The sequence below is a fragment of the Epinephelus moara genome, chromosome 10 (genome assembly GCF_006386435.1).
Source record: "Epinephelus moara isolate mb chromosome 10, YSFRI_EMoa_1.0, whole genome shotgun sequence".
Classification (NCBI taxonomy): domain Eukaryota; kingdom Metazoa; phylum Chordata; class Actinopteri; order Perciformes; family Serranidae; genus Epinephelus; species Epinephelus moara.
The window spans coordinates 31,113,385-31,137,893 of NC_065515.1; the positions used below are offsets into that span (position 1 = coordinate 31,113,385).

Genomic DNA, 24,509 nt, shown 5'->3' on the forward strand with positions numbered 1-24,509 from the left:
ACATCGATTTTCTCTAATGTCATGTAAATGTGCTGAATGTGACAGAGCCAACTCTACAAGGACTAACCTGGCAGTGAATATTGTGAACATGGAGACTGGTGGTTATGATTGTGTTGGGCAAAAATGTCTGTGAGAGTCATAAAGTTCCTCTGAAATTTCAGTGCAAGAGGGCTGACCAAAAGAAATGCCAGTGAGTGAAAACCATGAGTCTGGTTTTGTGTATACGTAGAATTACCTATCTTTTTTCCAGTGAGCTGTTGCACGTCATTCAAGAGTGTTTGTGAAATACGATGCTGGTGTCTTAAGGGCCTCAGCAGTTCATTTTGTTGTGACAAAGCTGTTAAGTCTGTATCAGGCAGACTTTGGCAAACAGCAGCTTTAGGCCCCTGTGAGACTGCTTGTTTTTTTAGTACCAAACGTGGCACCAAAATATCAAGAAATTGTGAACTGCTTGGTGATTTTCGGATTTATGTATTAGTTTTTACAAAATTAGAAATACAGATTCTCTTTCTCTTATGTGCCTTATTGTTCCATCAGAAGGACAGAACGTAGTGTTTCGCCACGCCCCAGTTTTCCCACTGTCAAACCGCTGATATCCATACACATGGTACATCTCACCATTTTGATCCGTCCACATTCTTTAGAAGTCATACACATTACCACATAAAGGGTGTGGTGGTTTCTAGTAGCAAAGGCTATTTGCAGTTGTTGACAGTGTGCAGCTCACCGTCACTGGTGTTTCTTTTAGACACCTTTCCTTTTAATCCCTTGGAGGAGGGAAAGAAATGTAAGCCATGCCCTCCTCTGACAAACCTGTTGTGGGAAGCCAACTAAAGTTCAGTTTGTCATTGCTGCTGTAGTGTCAGTGAAGAGTCTCCTCCCACACTTTCTTATCAACAGACCAGGTTGATGATTCAGTTCAGCATATGAAGCACCTTTCATGGCACTGTCTTCTCACTTCACATTACACTAGTATTGTGCTATGTGGCAGTACTTTAAAAATGGGAAGTTTTAAACCCTTTATGTAGTGCCAGTGACATATTTTTTTTGTATTGGTTTTGGTTCATTTGACGCAGACATGACTCAGATGAGACAGGAGCTTGGGAAACAAAAAAAATGAGAAACAGTGCACTGACAACATTGATATGTCACAATGTTCTGATGACCTCAGCAGCTTATTCATGTTGCCACGTCAGTGCTCATTAGGTAAAACATTGCAGTGTTATTTACTCAATTTAGTTCTTCAAATGAAGATAAATTACAAATATCAGAGCATTTGAAGCTTGTAAATCCCTGCGTCTTTATCTCTGACCTTGTGGTTGAGTGGTTTCTGGTGCTTTTTTCCACATGTGCTGTTCACACCGAAAACAAAACTCATTTTCAGGCGAGAAGAATAAAAGTACCCATTAAAGAGAGTTATTATTACAGAAGTCCAGTAACTTTTATGTGTGTGTGTCTCCACAGAGGGAATCCCTCAGGTGTACTACTTTGGTCCTTGCGGGAAATACAACGCCATGGTGCTGGAGCTGCTTGGGCCCAGCCTAGAGGACCTGTTTGACCTCTGTGACCGCACCTTCTCCCTCAAGACAGTCCTCATGATAGCCATACAGCTGGTAAGGTCTCGAGGAGGAGCACAGCAAGCATGTATTTAAATGAGCTAGCTTTTGTGACATCAAGCTTTACAGAAAACATGGTGCAACATTGCCTTCAATACATACATATAATGGAGGGAATGCTAACTAGTGTAAGCAAAGCATTTTTGACACTACTGTAGTTTGGAATAAATATTTGAAATTGGCAGTCATCATAAATCTTAACACTTAAGCTGAAAGTAATAATGTAATAAAGCTGTGGTGTTTGCTCAATGGGTGTGTGTCTAGATAATTGATTTGATTTTAAATTTCCATTGACTAATTTTGATCTGTTTATTGCTCACCTAGATAACACGGATGGAGTATGTCCACACCAAGAGTCTGATATACAGAGACGTGAAGCCAGAAAACTTCCTGGTTGGGCGGCCCGGAAGCAAGAGGCAGCACACCATCCACATCATTGACTTTGGTCTGGCCAAAGAGTACATAGACCCCGAGACCAAAAAACACATCCCTTACCGGGAGCACAAGAGTCTGACTGGGACGGCACGCTACATGAGCATCAACACACACTTGGGAAAGGGTAAGAAAGTCTAGTTTAGTAATCCCTTTAAATTTGTATAGATAAGTTTTGCTCACATTTACATCCAGTTTAATGAAGATGTCCTAACTGTATTGTGTACAGATGCATCACAAGTATTTACACAACATTAAAAACAAATGCCTTTTTGACCTGATTTTACAAACAGTCATTTCAAGACTTTTCTTAATTTCTTCTGTCTTCAGTAAGATTTATCTGATTCATTTCTTGGGTATTTTGAAGCATTTCCTCCTCTTTCCTCTGGCAGTGGTGACAAGCCATGTGCAATGGAGAGTCAACAGTCTGTGTGTTTCAAGTCCAACCAATCACCTCAGGAGTTCATTTCACTGATTAGTTCTTCCCCTCTACTTGTCAGAGTGCTAATCAGTGTGAAAGAACCAGCAGACTGTTGGCTGTCCATGGCACAGGATTGCCCCCCTCCCAGACTAAATCATAGCCTTTTATACTGTATGTGGGTTAATTTGAGCTCCTGAATAATTATGCTATAGTTCCTACTGCTTACTTGCCTGGTAACCTTGCCAGTTTGTTATAAAATGAATTTCTTTCTCACTGGTAGCATAATTTTCATCTTGTTCTGTCTTTTCTAGAGCAAAGCAGAAGGGATGATTTGGAAGCGCTGGGTCACATGTTCATGTACTTCCTCCGAGGTAGTCTCCCCTGGCAGGGCCTAAAGGTACAGTAGCATACTGTTTGACATTATCAAATGTTGGCACACACTGATTCACATCAGACTCTTGTAATCCTGGTAATGCTCAGCATAAAGATGTACCTCTTCCTGCTGCACTCCTCAATACAGTGTCTTTTTTCATACATGACCTCTGGGACAGAGCACCTGGTGTTTACAACATCATCTTTTCACGCTGGTGACATTTCAAGGTCGCTCCACTGATGTATCTGTACCGTTTCTTAAACCCATAGAAGTAGAATAAATAGCAAGGACATATGTCAACTGTTGGGCATGGTCAGTTTGACTTGTGCAAAAGAAAACGGCAATTGTTGTTAGTTGTTATGGTGACAACACACGAAGTGGGACTGTAAAGTGTGTCCCACTCACTAGTTTTTGAGGTCGGTACTGGATGTAAGTTTCTCTCTTCCACCAAACTAAGACTGACGTTAGCTTAATTGCCTTCTTAACTCATTGTAAAACACACTTCACTCAAACTCCACAGAAACAAAATAAAACTCACCAAAACTGTCTTAGTCTTATTAGTCATTTTTTAGTCTACTGGTCCAACAAACACCAATTCTGGTTTGGTCAGGGGAAAAAAAGCCCTCAATTCACCTAGTTAGATGTGAAAATATTCTGATCTGCACGCTGCTAATCCCCGCAGTCTCTGCGTCTTAGCTGTCCACTGAGAAGCGGCTCTTACCTGTTCCTTTGGGGCAGCTACTGTACATCATGTTTCAACAAACATACAATTATTGTCAACAAAAGAAACAGGTAAATAACAGAGAAATAACTGTGATTGATGTGATGATACACAACTATAAAGTGAAAGATATGGCAGGGTGGAGGCAACATCTTTGGTTAATCACTTGATGTAAGGTGAATTGTCAGTGTTGTCCCACTTACACCATAACCACTTGCTAACAAGCTGCGGTATGTCATCAAATCCATGTATCTGCAGCATATAACAAATACTTGATCTCACTTGTTTGTTCATGAAAGATCATGACACATAATTTCCTACCGAAGAGTTCCTACTTCTTGTGTTACAACAGCTGGTGGCAGGAAAGAGTATAACTTCTCCCCCCAATCACCACAGACCCACAGACCACTCCTTTAAACTCTTCAAAACTTGGGTTCATTACAAATCGACAGTAAAGAGAACTCCTGATTATCTGACATCCTAAGCAATAGGCAATTTTGTCTTCCTTTTTGAAAAGTAATTTGCCATCAAATAAAAAAACAGTCAGTGACTAGAAAAATAAGGACTCTGCCCCTGTAGATCTGGGCTCTTCCTTGCATTTGCATACGTGCTGCTCCACATGCAACCAGATAAATCCACCTCCACACTTGCATTGCATTTGAACAGTTTACTGAGAAAGAGCTATAAGCACTAAGAAACACAGGCGTGACGACAGGTGCCTGGAGGGCAGGTTATAGCTGCACAGAGTTGCTGGGCTGTTTGCGGGCGTCAAAATCAAAGGTGTACATAGAAAAGACTAGAAGACACGACACCTCATCTGAACATTTGCTATGTGGGAGGAAGCTTGTGGTGGATGAATGTGAAGGATGTATGAATGTGGGGGTTGACGGGCGGCTCGGGCCAAAACAAGTTCTCACCTACACACAACATGACAGTTAGCATCAGAATACAATGAGGAGTAAAGTGACCAGATGGAATGTAATGGTATACAATCCTGCAGAGTCATTTTTGTGTGAGAGGTTAAGAGTTATCATTACCACCAGACTGCTGATGAGTGGACAAAGTTTTTCTGGTCTGATGAATCCCGTTTGGCTGTCGACAATAATAGACTCAGTGTGAGAACATCTCATGCATAGTTGAAAATGTCCAGGCCAGTGGGTGAAGTGCGACCATTTTGGATGCATTCAACTGGTATGAAGTGGGTCTTTTAATGTCTAAAACATGACACTGTGATGCTGAGGCATATCATAATATCATAGCAGGCAAGAATGATCCACCATGTGACCCTAAGGAGACTTTCCACAAAATAATACTCCCTGTCAAATACAAGAATCCTCCTGGGGTGGGTGGAAAAACATTCAGGTGACATGATGGACATGGACTGACCCCACGGCCTGCTGATATGAATAACATTTTTACTGTTGTGACAGTTGTGTACAGTCGACTTTAAACATCGTAGTGCCTCAGATCTCTTTTTGAGTCACTGTCACAGCTTGCAGCAAAAGTGGTCTAAGATTGTACTGGTGACTGCATGAAAGTCTAGTGCCATGGGAGACAACTTTCACCAGCCCTCAGTGCTGTACGTATCTGTGTTATGACTCAAGAATTCAGAATGACTAACAAGAGGATTTACATCTGTTTGCAACTCAAGCGCCCAATATATATCACATTTGAATATTACACCCATTCATTTACACTGCCTGCAGTCATGTGCTTGCCCAAAATTTGAGTGTCATATGTATTTTTCCCATCTCCCTTCTAGGCGGACACTTTGAAGGAGAGGTATCAGAAAATTGGAGACACCAAGCGAGCGACACCCATTGAAGTGCTTTGTGAAAGCTTCCCTGGTCAGTATAACCAACCAGTTTCCTTTTGTTTTCCATCTTATTTAATTTCTTCTTCGTTCAACCAGATTTTTTAATTTAACATATTCTCTTTTGCTACAGAAGAGATGGCCACCTACCTGCGCTATGTGAGGAGGCTGGACTTCTTTGAGAAGCCTGATTATGACTACTTGAGGAAGCTCTTCACTGATCTGTTCGACAGGAACGGCTATGTCTTTGACTATGAATATGACTGGGTCGGCAAATCACTTGTGAGTGCCTCTTAACGAAACCACTCATCCTCCCCCTCTTTTCCCTCTGAAATCATTTGATTGGACCATCGAGTGTCACGGCTGCAGTTGCTCAATTGCTCTCACTGTAATAATTTGTCACTAGATCATAACCGCTTCTTTTTGCAAAACCGTTTATGTGAAATTGCTCACATTATGGGTGCTGAATTCGACACTGTAGTTTTCCTCTTCATTTCCTTTAAATGAAATCTAATATATATATATTTCTATAATGTGTCAATGTTGGATGTTCATATCAAATGTGGCCAAAGTTTCAAATAATGACGTTAACATATGTTAAAGTAATCCCTGTGAGCAAAAACCTCAGGGTTCACACCATTCTAAATATTCTGCTTCCACTATTTTCCTTCAACTTTCAAGACGAGCTGAAGTCAGCTTGTGACAGATTTGTTATTTGGTCATCTACTCCAGGCACACTACTGCAGGTGTTTTCATTATGTAGCCTACACTGCTACATGTAGCTGCATGCTATCGTCAGGAAAACTTGTAAACTTGTTTAGCAGTGTTGTTAATTTCTGTTCAGTTTTAGATCATATTCCTGCTGGAACATTTGTGGTTGTGTTTTGAAGCTTTAGAAAGTGCCGCTATATACAGTCATTCCTCGGCTGCAAGTACCCTGCTACATGTAGCAACATGCTAACGTCAGGAAATCCTTATCTTGGTTGATGATATTAATATTTCCACAATTCCGGATCATTTTCCTACTGGAGAAGCTTTTTATTGGTGATTTTTCATGGTAGAAAGAGCCACTATACTCCGTTATGGTCATTCCCCCAGCTGCAATGATGGTGTAGAGACAAAGAGATGGAGAAGACCTGGAAACACTGACCAATCAGAGCAGACTGGGTTTTTTGGGAGGGGGACTTAAGGAGACAGGCAGTAAAATGAGCATCTTAGACAGAGGGTGAATGCAGATGTTCCAGATGGACATTAAAGCATGTAAACATGTTCTAGTAGAAACCCAAAATACAAGTATGAACTGGAAACTGCGCATAGTAAGCTCCTTTTAAATTGTCTTCATTCTTAGACTGTTTTGTTGTGTTACCTGCAGCCCACACCGATAGGCCCTATCCCCAGTGACACGCCCCTGCAGCCCAGCAGCAGAGACAAAGCACAACAGCAGACCAAAAACCAGGTGAGGTCATCAGCATTAAAACACAACACACACCACACCCACCCACCAGTCTACCAACCAACTGACCGACCAGCCAGCCAACCAACCAGCCAACCCTGTCATTCAAGTTCCTGTGCCAGACTATTGCTGACACTGTTGTGTCCAAGAGTAATCAACTTCCTGGAAAAAAAATGGCTGCCGCTCAGTTCCACTTCTCCTTCATTCCCCCACCTGTCTACAGTCTGACAGCTCGGCAGTGACATCATCTCTCTTCAAAGTCTCTGTCAGACAATAAGATTTGTACAAAATTGATGCTTCACCAGTAAATGAACTGACATGCATGACGCAGGTTCTCCAGCTGTGAAACAAAGCACCTTTTTCGGCTTCAATTTATTCCTCACACCTTGCCACTCTAAGCTCCAGTCATTGCATGCATGAGTTGAAAATGCAAATTGCATTGTTCATACCAGTAATGACAAGCTATATGCTTAGTTTGTGACAAAGTGTTGACTTTATTTTTTTTTATTTTATTCCTTTTACTGGCATGCTATCCGAGCCTTGTCTTCTTTGTTGGTTTATCTGAGGGGTAATAATTCAAGAGTTTAAGTAGACAGTGATTCTGAAATCCGTCTGATAGACTCAAAGCATGGTACCAATCATGTTGTTTTATTTGATGAGTCTGACTCATTGTTTCCCGTAAAGCCAGACATAGAGTCCATTAGATTTTATGATTGAGTTATTGCAGTGGACTCTAACCTCTTTTTACTGCTCTCCATTTAACGTGATTGGCTTGGCAGCAACTTGCCACCTTTTTGAAGCTCACAAAGCCCCACCTCCAGTTCAGTGCTCGTTGCTCATGACTGTAAAAAGCTGCAACATCCTGGTTAAAACAGTCAGCTGCATCAAAAGAGAACGTGCTATTTGTCTGTGTAGTGTTCGTTGGTGGGAAGAGGATTAAATACATTTTTAGGTCTAAATGAAAGCACAATGTTTATAAAACAAAATTGAGCCTCTAGTTGAAGTAATGCTGCTATCTGATAAGAGATAATTGTCGGTGTTGTATTGAATATGCAGTGCTAGTTGAGGTGATCAAGGCTGTTTTCTTTTACTCCTGCATGACTTTATTAGTGTGTTGATCTGTGCTTCGCATAAATTTTTGCTTCCCTCTACTCCTCTATTAACATAGTTTGTCTTAACAAGCCTGCTTCTGCTTGGAAGATGTCTTCTATAATTTTTTTGTTTTTGTTCCTTTTTTTCATTCACTCCCCTCCTCCTTGTCCCTCCTCCCACCGAACCTCTACCCTAACCCCACTCCCACCTCATCGCCTCACCCTCACCATCACCCCCGACCCTTCACCCCACAACCTTCCCCTCCCCTCCTCCTCACCACTTCACGACCACCTGCCTCAACCCTTTTTGCTCTTTGCGTCAAGTCGCCTGAGCCCAAAGGAAGTGAGTCTCAGCCCACTCCAGTGACCAATAAGGAGACTCTGGGGTCGCACCTCACAGCTGAGCGGCTGGGGGGCTCTGTCCAGGTACTGCTGCTGCTACTGCTGCTGCTCTTGTGGCTAATGCATGAAGCCACATAGTTCTGTATGTGTCTGACCCCCCCCCCCCCTCTCACACTGACCGCACACTTGCCTGCCTGTCAGGTGCTCTGTCTGGACTCTCTCTTGTGTGTGTGTCTGCATCACTGTTTGAATCCCTGTGTGTCAGTGCTTTGCTTGTTCAGTTTGCTTCATTCGCCTCATCTGCTGTAGGCAGCCCACAGGAAAGGCCCATGCAAAGGTGACATACAACAGCAGCTACCATGCAAACCTCATGAAATAAAGGTTCTTAAATCATTAGAAAAATCACATAAACTAAAAGACAAGCCAAAAGCAGCGAAGTAGATTTTTGTTTTTCACTTCCCTCATTTGTAAAAAAATAAATAAAAATACAACAAAAATAGGGCAGTCTAAACTGTGAATTATTATTACTATTATTATTATTGCTGTTTTCCATGTAATCATTATTTCAAAAGGCCAGTTGTATATCATTAGAAACCAGAGGCTTCTGCAGTAAATATGGCACAAATCTGCCACCTAGTGTTGGCTTATAGAACTGCAGCTTTTGAAAGAGAGGTTCACCTTTTAATGTGTGTCCTAAAACAGTATCCACATGCATCCACATTTGTACATGACAACAGGTTTTGTTTTGCTGTTATTCCTCCTGTTTTAATGCAAGAAGACATGGGGGATATTTTTTGGAGTCCTCGATGTGCGAAATGTAATCCAAAGTTTATCTGAAATTAATGTGACATTTCAGCAGTTCGTGGTTGGTCTTTTTTGGTATGGAATTCCCTCTTTGTGTTTCCACAGTGTTTCCATGCTGAGCTGCAGTGGAAGGATGGCAACACAGAGGGAATTTTTCAACTAAAAATACTGTAACTGTGAAAGCTTTTCACTTGATGTGTCAACAAACTGCTGAAACCTAATTTTAGCTTTAATTGAACTTTGGGACGTACATTTACACAGGTTGAGGGCTCATCTCTAACATTAGAAAAGGACCTGTTATGAGCAGTTTGAAAAGGAGGATTGCAGCAAGCAAAGCCTGTTTCAGTGTCCATGTGGTACCTTGACTTTTGTTTTAAGACCAACACAGAAAAAAAGATGAACCTGCTCTTTAAACTTTATGTGAAGTTGCTTTAGTCGGGGCATTCCAGGATACTGCTCTCCTTATCTGAGAGGGCAGTAGAATCAAGGTTACATATTTCTATGTGAACGTTCATCTCCACCCTGCAGTCAGCAGCTTGAAGTGAATGTCTCTGTGAGCAGTCTGGTGTCCTTTTTGTACTCTCGCAGGTGATGAGCTCAACAAATGGCGAGCTGAACACTGATGATCCCACAGCCGGACACTCCAATGCTCCCATCACCGCTCCCACCGAGGTTGAAGTGGCTGACGAAACCAAGTACGAAACAGCTGTCCAGATGCATAGAAGAGCAGTAGGGTTGGGGTTTAATAGCATTTTAATGAGTGCAAATCCAGTATAAATCCTTTTGCACTCCTCACTGAATCTCTTTAGGTTTAGCTTTTATTTGCAAAGACAATTGGGTGATTTCAACCTGTGAAAATAAAACCTTTGACCTTTAAACAGAAGGTTTACATACATTTAAGAGACCTGGCTACTCAGAGAAACCAGGTTATACAGGTAATCTGAAAACACCTGTATAAGCATTAGGTACTGTACATGTGCGTATGCATGCAGCAGATAAGTAAACAGATTTCTCCTCTCCTTTAACCTTATGTTGGAAGCATTACTTACTAACTTTAACTCTAGTGGTGATAGAAGATGTTGCTATGTTGCTTCCTGACCTGTTTTATAAACAGCAGTTTACCATTGGAAGCCAATGCATTCAGGATGTAAGAGGCTACTTTGTGTTGGTTTCCATTTTAGTCTGACTTGGATGCAATTATTTTAAATACAAGAACACAATTATGCCTCCTATGTAGTCTTTACCGGACACATGCATACTTTTAAAAAGCAGAGTAGAAACCTGGTTACCTGTACACATACAATCCCAAGAATCCACTTTCTCCAGGAGCAATGTCACTAGGGAAGATGGGTATTTCTAATCTGCTACTTCAACTATGGAGACCAGGTTTCTCGTTTATTTGACATTTAAGCACAAAAAATGTGTCACCAACCACCCAGCCAGATTTGAATGATTTAAAAAATCAAGTATACAAAATTAGCTTTCAAAATTGTGGAAAAATAGGCAGTATTCTCTGCTCTGAAATGCTGGGGCCGTGTCCACTGATGGAACTGAAACGAAGAATGAGCTGCTGCGAAGCGACGGCCTCTCGTTAGCAGCTAACACATTAGCGCAGTAACATGTACACCCCAAGTGTAAGAACGAGTGAGCTGCTTTTAAGGATGGCTACAGTGTGTCATTGAGGCATGATTTCAGGCCAGCCCACAAAATTCTGGACACAAAAACAATAAAAATAGTGATAGGAGTTTAGTGAATCTGGAAACCACATCCATAATGAAACCAGCTATTGAAACCCAACCCTAACAAGCAGTGTTCTAAGCACTTTGTAGATATACCAATGTCCCATTTTCATGGATGTGTGTTTTGAAATATCCACTGTTCCTAAACTGAAGTCTTTGTTTATCCTGCAGGTGCTGTTGTTTCTTCAAAAGGAGAAAGAGGAAAGCCCTCCAGAGGCACAAGTGAAAGAAGAGAACGGAGAGAACTTGAAACATTGTGGTCACTGTCAAGTTTTAAATGGAAGCAACTACACAGACCCCCCCTCCTGTCCCTTATCTCTTTCCAGCTTCCCCCTCACCTCTTTATCCCTCTCACCTTATTCCCCCCCGTCACTCTGTACCTCCCCCCTCTCGCGCTCTCTTTCTCGTTCTCAGTGCTCCCTGGCTACTGGAGAGTTGAAGGAATGTTGCAGTCCTACTGACTCCACAACAGACTCTTGATTCCTTTATCAACGAAAAATAAACGTACCTGCATTACAACGGGGGGCTTGAGAAAAAGTAAAAAAGCTGTAACAATGAAACTCGAATACCGTGGCGTGAATATGAAAAAAGATACTGTTTGAAACAGTTATTGTCTACAGTAGATTCCATAAGAAGGCGTATTGTTCCAACAGTCAGCTGTTGATCAGGGGGAACCATTCGAGTGGTTCAAGTGAAAGAAATCTGCTCCTTAGGAATTTTTATTTTATTTTCTTCCTTTGGTGTGTGTTCTGGGATCAAGGTAAAGAGAAAGGTGAACTATGCTGTTGTTAAATCTGAGCGACACAGGAAGCATTTCATCTATAAAACAGAATCTGGAGGATTTTATGTTTTTTTTTTTTTCCCTTTCTTTTTTTTGTAATTGAATCCTCAGTTTTCAAAGTCAAATCCCTACATTGAAAAACTCATTTTTATGTTGTAGTGTTTCTGGAGTTCAATTCTTTTCCTCACTCTGGCTTTATTTTTGTCTGTCAACGTGGACTTTGTAGCACAGTCACTGGCCTCAGGTACTGTGGAAGATCGAGAGAAACAGATATTAAGCTCTCTTATTATTATTGCACTTTTGGAAAAAAAAAGAAAACAATTACAGTGGAAAACTTTAGGTTTGAAATTAACAATTAAGAAAACAACTTAATAAAGACTGATCTAGGAAGAGTCCTTCACAACGCTTATATCTGAGTTATGGCCGAAAAAATGTTGTCGATTTACATGAAAAGAAAAAAAAAGATATGTCTTTCGATTTTTATTTCTTACATCAAAATAATTTACCAGGAAATCATAGTTTGTGCCTTTCTAAGTAAAATGTTTAAAGCTCAAGTGAGTGTCCCGCCATGACATTTTATCTAATCTGTCCCAAATGCTCACTGGATTACTCTGTGTGTGTGTGTGTGTGTGTGTGTGTGTGTGTGTGTCTCTGCCTGTTTATGTGTGTGTGTGCTCTCAAATGTGGAGGTTTTGTATGTGAATATGTTTGATGATGGTGTGCACATCAGTTGCTCTCACATATAAGCAGTATACATCCCCTCATCCTCTGCTGTGACAATCGACACATCTGTACAGTGGTGTTTGGTTTGGAGCAAGATCTGGACTGTGCGTGTATGTGTGTGTGTGTGTGTGAGTGAGTGAGAGAGAGAGAGAGAGAGCTCCGAGAGACAACAACCCAAATCTGTTGGAACTGTTGTTTCATTTTGTCAGGAGGTCACAGACAGACATGCAGCTCAATGAGGTTGACTTGTTTATGAGGTAAAGCTAATGGGCTGCTGTTTCTGAGCCTGAAAACAAATTAACCTTCCCCAAATTCCAAGAGCATTGAACTGGAAAAAAACATTTGCCCTTTTTTTGAGTCCCTAGCTGCTGCTAATAACCATAGTTTCATGTAGGGTTGCAACTCATTACTTTCATTACCTATTCATCTGCTGAGCATTTTCTCAATTGATCGATTATAAACATCAGAAAATACCCAACAGTGCTCATGGTATTATCCAAGGCTGAACAGTCATGTCTTTAGATGTGTTGTTTGGTCTGATTAACAGTCTAAACCCCAAATTTGTTCAGTTTACTGGACCATTTCAAACATGACAACATAAACATACTGAATGGGTCCTTTTGTATTTCCTGTTGGTATGTGTTACAGTGTATGTGAATGACGTCAGATGACAGGAAGTACACATGGACCTATACTATTGCTGAGCAATGCCAGTTAAACAGGACTAAGAAAAATAGTGAATTCTCACATTTGACAACCTGAAACCAGATGTTTGGGATTTTTGCTTAAAAAAATGACAAATGATTGAGTCACAAAAAAGTTGGTGATAAATTGTCCTTCAATTGACGATAATCGTTGCAGCTCTAGATTCATGTATTTTCTTTCTTTTAAATGTGTGTTCTTTTTGTTTCCCGGCCAAGATAAGCTCTGTGTCTCGCTTGATGCTCTGTCTGTGTTTAAGATTGCTTAAATCAGAGATTGCAGCTTCTATGGCCTCCGGTTGTTTAAAGGAGTACTCTTGTATTAGGTTGGGGGACTCACAAGACACAGATTTCAAAAGGTGGTCATAACTGAAGCAGCAGGAGCCAAGAAATCCTGACTGGTATGGGTTCGATTCAATGTAGAAAAGACTCCAGCGCACTGTCTAACTTGCAAAAGTAATGATTTTGTTGCTGCTGCTGAGAGGTTTCAATGACTAGAACTTCATCAGGCCGTCATCAGGCAAATGAAGGCCTGGTCACTGAAACATTGCTTCAGCATTAAACAAAGTTTATTGGTGGAGTTTATTTGCCCCTAGAGATGAACCATCTTGTTTTCAAGGGGGTCCGACACAAAACATAGAACACACTTCATTACAAGGGACACAATCACAACATAAAATGTGCATACATAGCTCTCATTTACCAACCCACCCTCACATCATTCCCATAAGCCAGCAATACCCTCACATAATAAAATGGATGTATATGCCACAAGACACCTGGAGCATTAATATACTACTACTACCACCACTACTACAATAATGGTAACATGAATCTTTGCAGGTTAGACAGTGTGCCGGCGTCTTTTCTACAAGTTTTATTCTTCTCCTCCCTCTCCTGCGCACCTGTTTGAAAATAGATGTGCGAAGTTTTCCTTCGCTATGGGTTAAATCTCAAAAACACTGGGTCCTACATTTCCCATAATGCCACTGGATATTGTCTTTCATTAGATCTTTCCTGCCTCCTTAATCCCCCTTCTTTAAACCCATCATGCCAAGTTTAAAAATGTTAAAAGTGTTGTGTCAGGCCCAGAAGGTGACGGGCGGGCTTCAGCAAAGCTCCCCCAGAGCTGAATACCTCAGCTTCATGTGTAAAGTCAGCAGAGTTTCCCTTTAAAACACCACTTGAGCCTCATCTTTATGATTCATTTAAGTTTAACTTTAGACTTTAACACTGACTGACCTGTAATGTCACAATGTGTGATGACCATGACCACCACAACATATGTGTCATGAAATGGGAACGGGAAGTTTAGGTTGTTTTCCACTTTAAGCTTACCAAAGGGCAATGTTGCAAATGTATAAATGCATACTGATGGATTGAAAACAAATGACCTGACATCAGAGGCAAGTTGAGGTGCTGAAATTCAGACTTAATGTCACTTGAGTGTTAATTTCAACATGATTCACCCAAACACAACTACAATGGGGAAAATATGTCAAGTCTTTCCACAGCTAACATTTTGACTGCATTTAATCTGGCTCAGCTTTGTTTCTAAAAAGCTAATTGATTTGCAGTCATGAAGGAAAGATTTGTCTAAGCATGATTTAAAGGACGAAAGTGGGCTCTGTGCTTGAATCACTCGCCACGTGAAGGACATAAAGAGGAACCGACTGTACTTGCTAACGGTATTGAAACTCACGAGTTTTCAAAGCCACTCATACCCACGGCTTTGTTGTTCATCTAATTAAGACTACACCGGAGGCGTGTACATTGCAGAGCTGTATAATAACTACAAAGACAAAACAAATCTCCAGATCCGCAGAGGATGGCACGCAGAGCGGCTGCGCGCTTTTACGCGTGAAGTCCATGTGTCTCAAAGTGCCGCTGATCGCTCAGAAAAGCTTTTGTTGGCGCATTAAAATATTCCTAAACCGGTTCAGCTGACCAGCGTGGGGACCCAGCTTGGCATAATCCATTACGTTGCGTTTATTATATGATTTATGGTTAAGGAGATTTTTTTTTTTTTTTGGAGATGCTCAGACCAAGGTTGAACTGTGTTTTGCTCAACGTCTGTTAGTGTAACTATTTGCATTATGTATTTGTAAATATGACAACGACAGATCTTTAATTGTGAATAAAGGAAGTTTTATCACAGGAGTCCAGTCAGTCATGGAGCAGTTTGTGCCTGCTGATCGCTCTCTGTCAGTCTGCAGGCGGCTATGTTACGCAGCGGGACACTTTCTAAACGACCTGTGCGCCTCTATGTGGTTCACCTACCTGCTGGTGTACATGCACTCCGTGCTTGGCTTCCAGAGCACGTATGCAGGTGTGATGCTGCTGATTGGTCAGATAGCGGATGGAGTCTACACGCCTCTGGTTGGATATGAATCCGACAGAACACCGTGCTTCTATGGCAGGAGGAAAACCTGGCATCTACTGGGTAGGTACCTGAGGTAAAAGTCTTTGCAGGAAGATGCACTTAATAAAAGTGCTTATAGTCAGTGGTGGAAGAATTACTCAGATCTTTACTGAAGGGAAAGTAGCAATAAGCCCACTGCAGTGCACAAATACTCACTGCATATAAAATCATAAGTAAAAGTACAAAAGTATGAAAAAGTACTCATCATGCTGAAATGGCCTGCTACAGAATCAGATTTTACATTAGTGACTACATCACTTTTAAATTTTGCTGTTAAAGGTGGATCTAATTTTAATGATATACTGCTATCATACTGGTAGCATGACCTATTATAAAAGGCAATATAATTAAATAGTTGATTTATGATTTGTATCACAAATTTAAATCTGTAAAGTATCTAAAGTTGCCAAATAAATATGGTGGAGTGAAAAGTACAACATGTGTAGAGTAGTAGTATAAAGTACACTCTTTTTTATATATATATATATATATATATAAAAGAATCATGGGGTTTGTGGATAATGCTCAAAATAAAGTTTTCAGTATAAAAACACGTGTTTTAGTCTGGTCAAATTAAAAAACAATTTTGAGTACAATGGATTTAAAATAAATAAATTAGAATAGCTAAAATAAAATAATTCGGGCCACTAAATATAAACACAACTTTTGGATACCTATTAAGCTGGCTCAACTCAATTAGGTTTTTCAAGGTCAAAACAATCATGTCGGTTGTACTAAAAAAAAATGAGTTTGTCAGATTATGAAAGACTCATAGGATTGACTCAATAACCCCAGAGTCTGAACTACGTATGTCAAAAAATGCATGCAAATTGTTACTTCAATTTTTTGAAGTTAAACCAAAGGATTTATTTTTTAAAGTGTAGCATAAAATGGAAATACTCAAGTAAAGTACAAGTACAGTAAAATTGTACTGTACTGGAGTAACTGTGCGAGACATCACTTTGTCTGACTTCATGGTTCTGCCTCATTTCTGATTGGTGAGATTTGAGATGTTACAACTGCCCCCGGTCTCCCCTACTATTAATGTAATCTATAATAATTCATCATATATTTGTTAATGATATAAGTAGATATCAAATAAATGTAGAATTAAAAGTAGTTTACCTACATCTGAAATGTAGTGAAGCAGAAGTTGCATAAAATGGAAATACTCAAGTGAAGTAGCCTGTACGATAAAATTGTACTTACAAAGTAAAAAATGCTTAGTTATCTCACTTTCGACCACTGTTAATGTCCTCACAGGAATATTTTACTAACTTAAGAGGTGATGCCAAGTCCAAAAAAGCCAATACTACTACTCCTCCTACTACTACTTACGGTAATAGTAATAATAATCGTCATATTTGGTTTATGTGGTGGTTTTCTATGCATAGTATGATGCTCAACACTCTAGAAATACTAAAGTAATTCCCTCTCTACCTCCCAGGAACTGTTTGTGTTGTTGTGTCTTTCCCCTTCATCTTCAACCCCTGCCTGGCCTGTAACGACAACACTCCTCAGTGGGCTCAAATCGTCTACTTCTCCCCCTTCATCATCATCTTCCAGCTCGGCTGGGCAGCCACTCAGATCTCACACCTCTCCCTCATCCCGGAGCTCGTGTCTAGCGAGAGTGACAAGGTGGAGCTCACTGCGTACAGGTGGGGTGACATCATCATCATCGTTATTAGGCATGATCTCAAGTATATACAAAATAAACTTTATGGTAGGGCAGAGACTGTCAAAAATGCAGTCTGAAAGAATGTCCCTCTATAACTTTTGCTAGGAAAGTAGAAACTTCTCCATATTCACCAGTGTTATTAGGCAGCATCTGTAGTACAAAATAAAATACTTGATGGTAGGGCAGAGTCCTTTTGTCAGTCATCACATGTGATTATAGCTTTCAGACTGGAATATTTCCCAGAATCTGAAAACCCAAACAATGGGATCTGTTCTTCCACTGTTTTTGTTCTCATCCACCCAGCTTCCTTCCCAGTCTCTCCTATTCTTTCCTATCTTTAAAAAGTTATCATCACTTCCTCCAATGCACTGTCCAAACTATAAGAGCAGAGTTAAGGAAACTGTCTCAGCTGAGCTAGTTGCAACATCAGATTCGTGTCATATTACACCACTGGAAGGAAACCAAAATAGCAGCCAAATTCCCAGTGAAAAGAGAAGTAACAGACTCACTCTGCCATTTCATCATGTCAGCCAGAGCAGCTCAAATCTCAAATATTAAGGCAAAGACTCCTCCACGTCACTCCTTTCAAGTTGTAACAAATAATTCACTGTTGGATTGTCTCCTTGTGTAGGTATGCCTTCACTGTGGTGGCCAATATCACAGTGTACGCTGTGGCCTGGCTGCTCTTTCACTTCCAGGCTCAGCACACCGTGAACCCCTCCATCACAGACAACCTGGGCCCTGTGGACATCCCTCTGTTCAGGGTAAGAGGAGAGATGCCAGAGAGATATATGCACTCATGCAAAATCACTACTTCAACCCTTCTGTCCTGCTCGGTCTGTAGACGCTGGCCCTCATTATGCTGGGTACTGGAGCATTGTTCTCCTTCATATTCCATGTTGGCACAAAAGAAGAAGTGGCAGCCCCAGGGAACGAGAATCAGCCGATCACACCTTCCTCCTCACAGGAAGTTTTGCCTCAGCCTGTATTCCAGTGGAGGCATTGGCTGAAGGAGGCATCTTTCTACCAGGTGATTCCTGAATGTGTGCTATGTAACTTTCTGCTCAATCAGAAAGTTTCTCCTTTTCCTCACAGGGAATGGCGTCGTAACTCTGGATATCATTTGTTGTTGAGGTTAAATCACATGTAGTTTTCAACAGATACATACAATGATCTTAAACTGTACATTCCAAATGGCCATTCAAAATGTCAGTGTATTATAAACAGATATTTTTTTCATTAAAGCATGGAAGAAGAAAAACAAACAAACAAACTGAATTGGCCTTCTAAATCTTGAAATTTTGTTTCCTTTGTTTGACTTTCTACCAGGTGGCCTTCCTGTACATGTGCACCAGACTCATAGTCAACTTATCTCAGACGTACATCTCAGTTTACCTCACCAACTCGCTGATGCTACCGAAGGTAAGACCACACAGTGTGTATTCATACAGTGACTTGTGGAGCTCATTGTGTTTATGAAATGTCTGTGTTGCAAGTGAAATAGTAATTTCCGTCTTCTCTCTTCAGAACTTCATTGCCATCATCCCTCTGGTGATGTATGTCAGCGGCTTTGTTTGCTCTCTGGCCATGAAACCAGCCAGCAAGCTCATAGGAATCAGTGTGAGTCTCTGTTTAATGAGACGCATTTTATCATCTCCATTACCACATGGGCTACAACACTCCCTTATGTTATTAAAACGTGTCTGTTGCATGATTAACTAATTAGAGATCTTAAAGAAAAGTTGTATTGAATTATATCTGTCTGTTGTCAGACTACCTATTTGATCGGCCTGTTGCTGGTGATTGGCTTCGCCACCTGGGTGTTTGTGGACAAGAGCATGGGAGCAGAGAGCATCTACGGAGCAGCCGTGCTGCTGGGAGCCGGTTCAGCCACAATCCTGGTCATGTCTCTGTCCATGACAGCCACACTGATCGGGGAGCAGACGGTAGGTGGAGGGGTGCAGGTCATAGCTTTGTAGGAAAGTTATTGCATGGAAGGAAATAAAAGAAAAAACTGACCAAATTCAAACATGTACATGAGCTGACTTTGTCAAGTGGGAGGAGGGGATGGTGTGACACTGAGGCTAGATGGCTGCAAAACTGCAGATCACTGTTAAAGACCAACAAATGCAAAATCAGCTGTTCTTAAAATGCACTTTTCCAGTGGTGATTGGGCCACCAAAAGCAGGTGTTTTTGAGAGAGACATTTGCAGCATTTCCAGCCACAACTGTGCCACCTAAACTGAGTATTTTAAGCCAAAACTTGATCTTTTCCCTTCCATAACTAAATAATTTTTGTGCCTAAACATAACCACACGTTAACCACAGAGTAGTTGAAACATAAAGAAACATAACATTTTAAGATATCTGCGACATAATGAGTTACAAATGTTACATATCCTTGGTTTGACAAATGCCATAAAAAAGGCAATACCAATAACAAATTGATCCTAGCAACAAGTATTGTATCCAATACTGTGTATCCAAAGCCTGACACATCTTATTCCTCTGTGTCATAATGTCTAATCCTCTTAAAAACATATCAGTGATTCACACTGTTGCACTGGGTGACATCTTTATTCATTATACTGCACACAGGCACAGTTTATTTAAGGACAGTCCCACATCCACTGTCCTGCTGCTGCAAATACTCACACTTGAGCACCAAATGTGTATTAATCCGCTGCTGAAAATAGTCCCCAACAAATGCACATTTTACTTCTGCTTGAGTAACATTTGCTCAAACCCACAGTGCCCAGCTGTTAAGGTAGTTACCGAGAGTTTTTTTTTTTAAAGTGAAACTATAAATTTGTGACCAGTTTTTAAAAATGTGTAAGCACTTGTGACTGAGAGCTAGAATAACACCAGCATTATCATTTGAGTGCACTCAGTGGCTGGGTTGACAGTTACAGTGGTTTACTAGTGTGCCAAAAATCGCCTTTGAAAAAGCTAATATACAGCCTATCAGGGAACAAATACTAAATCACATGCCGCTTCAAAAGTAAGTTTTGCTTTGTGGTTAATGTTCAAGATGAATAAGGTCGAGATAAACCTCATCACAAGGCCCAAACAAACAGCCGACTTTTTGTTGTAAATGTCACATCAGAATCAGCCGTCCGGTCACAGGAGAGTTAAGTGAAGATCTACAGCTTGATAAATGTGTGTGTGTGTTGGCATACTTAGATAACCAAACCAGTCAGTCTGTTCTCGTGCCACTGGATCACAGTCATGTTTGAAGATGCTTTCTAGGAAAGCTGTCAGCTGTGAACTGAAATGGGAGGGTTTGTAGTGGTGAGCTTGTATGGCAGCACATTTTACTGCTGTCACGTCTCCTCTCATGTCTGCCTTTCCTCACTCACACTGTCTGGAAAGAGATGAATGAAACTGCTGGATAAATGCTCACAGAGAGTCTATTGTGTGTCTTATTCACAGAGAAGAATGCTGTGGAGAATTATGTGGAGTTTTCAGATAGATTTCATTCCTTTGTGCTTTGCTGCAGCGACTGTTATAATCTTTGATCTCTGTATTGTTTGGCAGCAAAGTGGAGCTTTTGTTTATGGATCAATGAGCCTCACAGACAAGGTGGCTAATGGTGTGGGGGTCGTCCTGATTCAGAGCATACGGCCATGCAGGTGAGTCTCTCTGTGACTGACACTCCTCTGCCCTTAGTGGTCCTTCTTACTGACACTCCATTAAAATGAAAGTTTGGCAGAAAGCTGCTTGAAAAGACGTGGGCATTTCGCAGGGACAAATCTACCACAGAACACTGTTCTCCCTTCTATATTTGGCCAGAATACAAGGGAATCCTCAACAGCTTAAATGGTGACAGGTGTTTTTTAATATGCCACATTTTCTTCCAGTTCCTTAAAGCAGTAGTTCCCAACCTGCTTTTGGCTTGTGGCCCCTTAATTTAAAGCAATATCTTTTTGGGACTCTTTGTTGCAGCCAGGTTGTGTGTCTTAAAGTTTTATTTTAATTATTTTTAGAGGCCCGAAGGGATAAAATTGAAAAAGGACACAAAAAGGAGCAAAGGTTGGGAAAAAAGTCAAAGACATTTTTTGTGTACCAGAATTTTGTCCTCTTTTCTACCTCGTCACATATTGATGTTTTGGTCATGGACTTTCCACGTCCGACGTGCAAGGTACCCTGGGTGTGTTGGTTGTTAATGTTCTGGGACATCATGTCAAGTTCTCTTTTTTCAAGATACACTTCTGTTTTCACAGGAAATTTAAGTTTAAGTTTACATACAGTCTCTTTCACAATAAACACACTATGACGGTACAACACAAGTTTTTTTTCCTTCAACAACAAACACACGTGATTAGGTTGAGGCAACAAAAGCATGTGGTTAGGGTTAAGAAAAAAGAACAGGGTTTGGCTTTAGAATATCACAGGACGCGCACACTGCTCTCTCAAGTGAAATTCAGTGTTTGTTGGACCCATCCACCGCAACTCCCGCCCCACTCAGACTTTTGTAGCCTTAACTTTCGTCTGTCCTTCTGTGCTTCCCCTGATGCCGCCGGGTGCCGTTAAACTATATGAGCAAACGGCTGCATACCATGCTGACGATGAAGGATGTTTTATTTTGTTGGTTTCTGATGCCGCAAGTCACTGCCCAAGTGCTGTATTTCAATGACTTCAGAGTGAGACCGTGCTCATAACCCCTTCTGGGGACAGCTGCTGACATAGATTTTTCCTCTGTGCCACTGACCTCCACTGTTGCCTAAAACCTATTAAAAACACATCAGTGAGCCACATCATTGTATCTGCTGACATGTTTCTTCAGTACAATGAACGTGGGCACTGTAGTTTATGTTCAGTTCTACGCACACCGTCCTGCTGGCTGAAACAATCACTAGAGCACCAGCTATGTATTCATCCATGTCTGAAAATAGTCCCTACCAAAATTTTCTATTTACTCCCGCTTTTGTTTTTTGTTTTTTTGCAAAAATTCATTCAAACAAACTAATTCATTTTCCGTAACCGCTTAACCTGTTAGGGGGATGGAGCCTATCACAGCTGACATTGGGTGAGAGGCAGGGTACACCCTGTACAGGTTGCCAGACTATTACAGGGCTGACACATAGAGACAGACAACCATTCACGCTCACATTCACACCTATGGCTGATTTAGAGTCACCAATTAACCTGCATGTCTTTGGACTGTGGGAGGAAGCCGGAGTACCTGGAGAAAACCCACGCTGACACAGGAAGAACATGCAGACTCCGCACAATAGGGTTCCCCCACCTCGGGTTTGAATCCTCCACCCTGGGTTTGAACCAGGAACACTCTTGCTGTGAGGCGACAGTGTGAACCACTGCATCACCATGCTGTCCAGCTGTTATAGGGAATTATTAGACTTTAAAAGACATGAAATGATGTAAATAGGGTTTGTTTTTAAATATTTACATCCTCAAAGGAAACCAATGGATTTGCGGCTGAGTGCCATAGCAGTGTGGTATCGAGATGTGTTTGGTATGGGTATTTTCACGTTATTTACTGTCAGTACGAATAACACTAGACTTATCCTTCAACTTGTGACTATGTGTGTGATATGTTTCTGCAAAATCAATTTAACTAAATAGAGGAATTTTCTAAAAGCTTCATGCAGCTTCATTGTTCACAGTTGACCTCTTCACCTCTCAAAGATCACAACTTTGCTGCTTTTTTTGGTCACAGTTCAACAAAACTTGTCCCCATTGTCTTCTCTTCTCTCCCTAACAGCACGGAGGCCTGCTGCCCAGACTGTGTTTGGTTTTACCGTGACGTCATGGTGACAGTAACCGGGGGTGTGGCCGTGGCTGCAGCACTTTGCCTGTTCACGCTTCTAATCCGGCCAATCAGGATACGGAAAAGTTAGGGTTCAACATCTGCACAACACTAACATGTCTCATATCTGTGCACACACACAGAAAACAACCACTCATGTCAGATTGAATAACCCACAGTGTATATTTCTGTTTGAATCCACCATTTCAGCTGCATACAGAGCACACTTGTTTTAAAGGACCTCAAGGATTATGCCTTACTCACTAATCTTTCAAAATATTTTGGCGTACTTTACTTTTTGTTCATAAATATTTTGAGGGGGAAGGAAAGCCTTTGTTGCTGGACAAGGGAAATGGCCCCGAGGATGAATCCATGCTACCACCCAGTGTATGAATCTGTAACTACACTGTCTCCTGGAGGGGCATGTAGGCTTTTAAAACTGACGGTTACAGTGAAGGTTCCTCATCAAAGAGGAAGCTTGTGATCATAGAAAGATCTTTAAATGCATAGATAGATTTAGAAAAAATGTAGAAACTGAAATCACAGTCACACAGACTCAAAAATACAAAATATGCTATTTCATATAGAAATGTAGAAATCAAAGTTAAGGGCAACTGATAATAGATAGACCTACATATATACATTCATACACACATACATGAGACACTTGTTGGAAATATAACACAATCCAATCTCTGCCTCGCCTTTCTACTGTGAGTGAAGCCAAATGTTTTCGTTGACCTGGCAGCGATTGTGGCGTTGATCCAAGGAACTGAACTGGGTGAACTTGACACTTCTTGTGTGTGTGTTTGTTTGTGTGTGTGTGTGTGTGTGTGTGTGTTTGAGTGACTGTAAGCAGGAGTGTTAATACCTTCCCGGACATTATTCTTTGTACCACTTGCTTTGATCATTTTTACTGTAAGAGAAAAATAACCAAACATTGGTTGGTTGGGAAAATGATTCTGAAAATAAAAAGTACACACACATACCTGCTCTGACCAAAGGGAAAATTACACAGCAGAGACACTGACAAGACACAGGAACTAAACTGAACTTAGTTTTGATTCTTTTATAATGTTGCATTAATTTAAAATCATGTTGTTATGTTAACAAACTGTACATCTTTGTTTTTGTTCTTTATTTTGTTCATTCCTTGGTTATGTTTGTAGTCTTTGTCTATCGTATGAAAGCTGCATGTTTGGATTTGAGCCACCTGATCATACCTTGTCCTTCAAGGGGCAATGAGAAAAATGTTCAGAAAATGACTTCAAAACCCATTAATCAGTAGAGGACACAATTTTGTTAACTTAATTCTTCTTGTAATGGAAATTGTTTTACAAATCATTTTTAAAAATTTGCTGTTTCAACCATAATTTGTGAGTCCTGTATTGCCTTGAGGGAGTACTGGTTCACTACAGGGCTGATATTTCACTGTTAAGCTTTGATTTGTCACCTTCTCTGTGTTAATCAAATAATATGATGTTAGTTGTGTCAATTTCAGGGTTTCATTTTATGTTCATGATCACCCTTTTCTGTGCAGCCTCATTCTTTTTCATTCAAACTAAGAAAACAGGTTCATTCTTGTCCAGTATAGCTGGTGAGGAAATCAGAATGCAGCGCAGTTATTAA

The 24,509-nt window shown here is 40.8% G+C and overlaps 2 protein-coding genes across 6 annotated transcripts in view; both read left to right on the forward strand.

Annotated features, from left to right (window-relative positions):
• csnk1g2b (casein kinase 1, gamma 2b) overlaps positions 1 to 15,170 on the forward strand; it is a 41,135-nt gene extending 25,965 nt beyond the window's left edge. For 2 of the 5 annotated variants that reach the window (XM_050054427.1, XM_050054428.1), the window contains exons 4-12: positions 1,465 to 1,613; positions 1,941 to 2,175; positions 2,781 to 2,866; positions 5,326 to 5,410; positions 5,510 to 5,658; positions 6,749 to 6,832; positions 8,245 to 8,346; positions 9,655 to 9,761; positions 10,977 to 15,170. In XM_050054427.1, coding sequence (XP_049910384.1) covers positions 1,465 to 1,613; positions 1,941 to 2,175; positions 2,781 to 2,866; positions 5,326 to 5,410; positions 5,510 to 5,658; positions 6,749 to 6,832; positions 8,245 to 8,346; positions 9,655 to 9,761; positions 10,977 to 11,031 — 1,052 coding nt within the window. In that variant the 3' untranslated portion in view covers positions 11,032 to 15,170. The remainder of the gene's footprint in view (positions 1 to 1,464; positions 1,614 to 1,940; positions 2,176 to 2,780; positions 2,867 to 5,325; positions 5,411 to 5,509; positions 5,659 to 6,748; positions 6,833 to 8,244; positions 8,347 to 9,654; positions 9,762 to 10,976) is intronic. The other 3 variants (XM_050054429.1, XM_050054431.1, XM_050054432.1) reach the window with 3 other exon arrangements.
• On the forward strand, positions 15,170 to 24,209 carry mfsd12b (major facilitator superfamily domain containing 12b). The gene is made up of 9 exons (XM_050054426.1): positions 15,170 to 15,453; positions 16,880 to 17,090; positions 17,742 to 17,874; positions 17,955 to 18,140; positions 18,440 to 18,532; positions 18,638 to 18,730; positions 18,883 to 19,056; positions 20,648 to 20,742; positions 22,836 to 24,209. The coding sequence occupies exons 1-9, from the start codon at positions 15,183 to 15,185 to the stop codon at positions 22,969 to 22,971; spliced, it is 1,392 nt and encodes a 463-aa protein (XP_049910383.1). The 5' UTR covers positions 15,170 to 15,182; the 3' UTR covers positions 22,972 to 24,209.
• Positions 24,210 to 24,509: the final 300 nt, after the last annotated feature.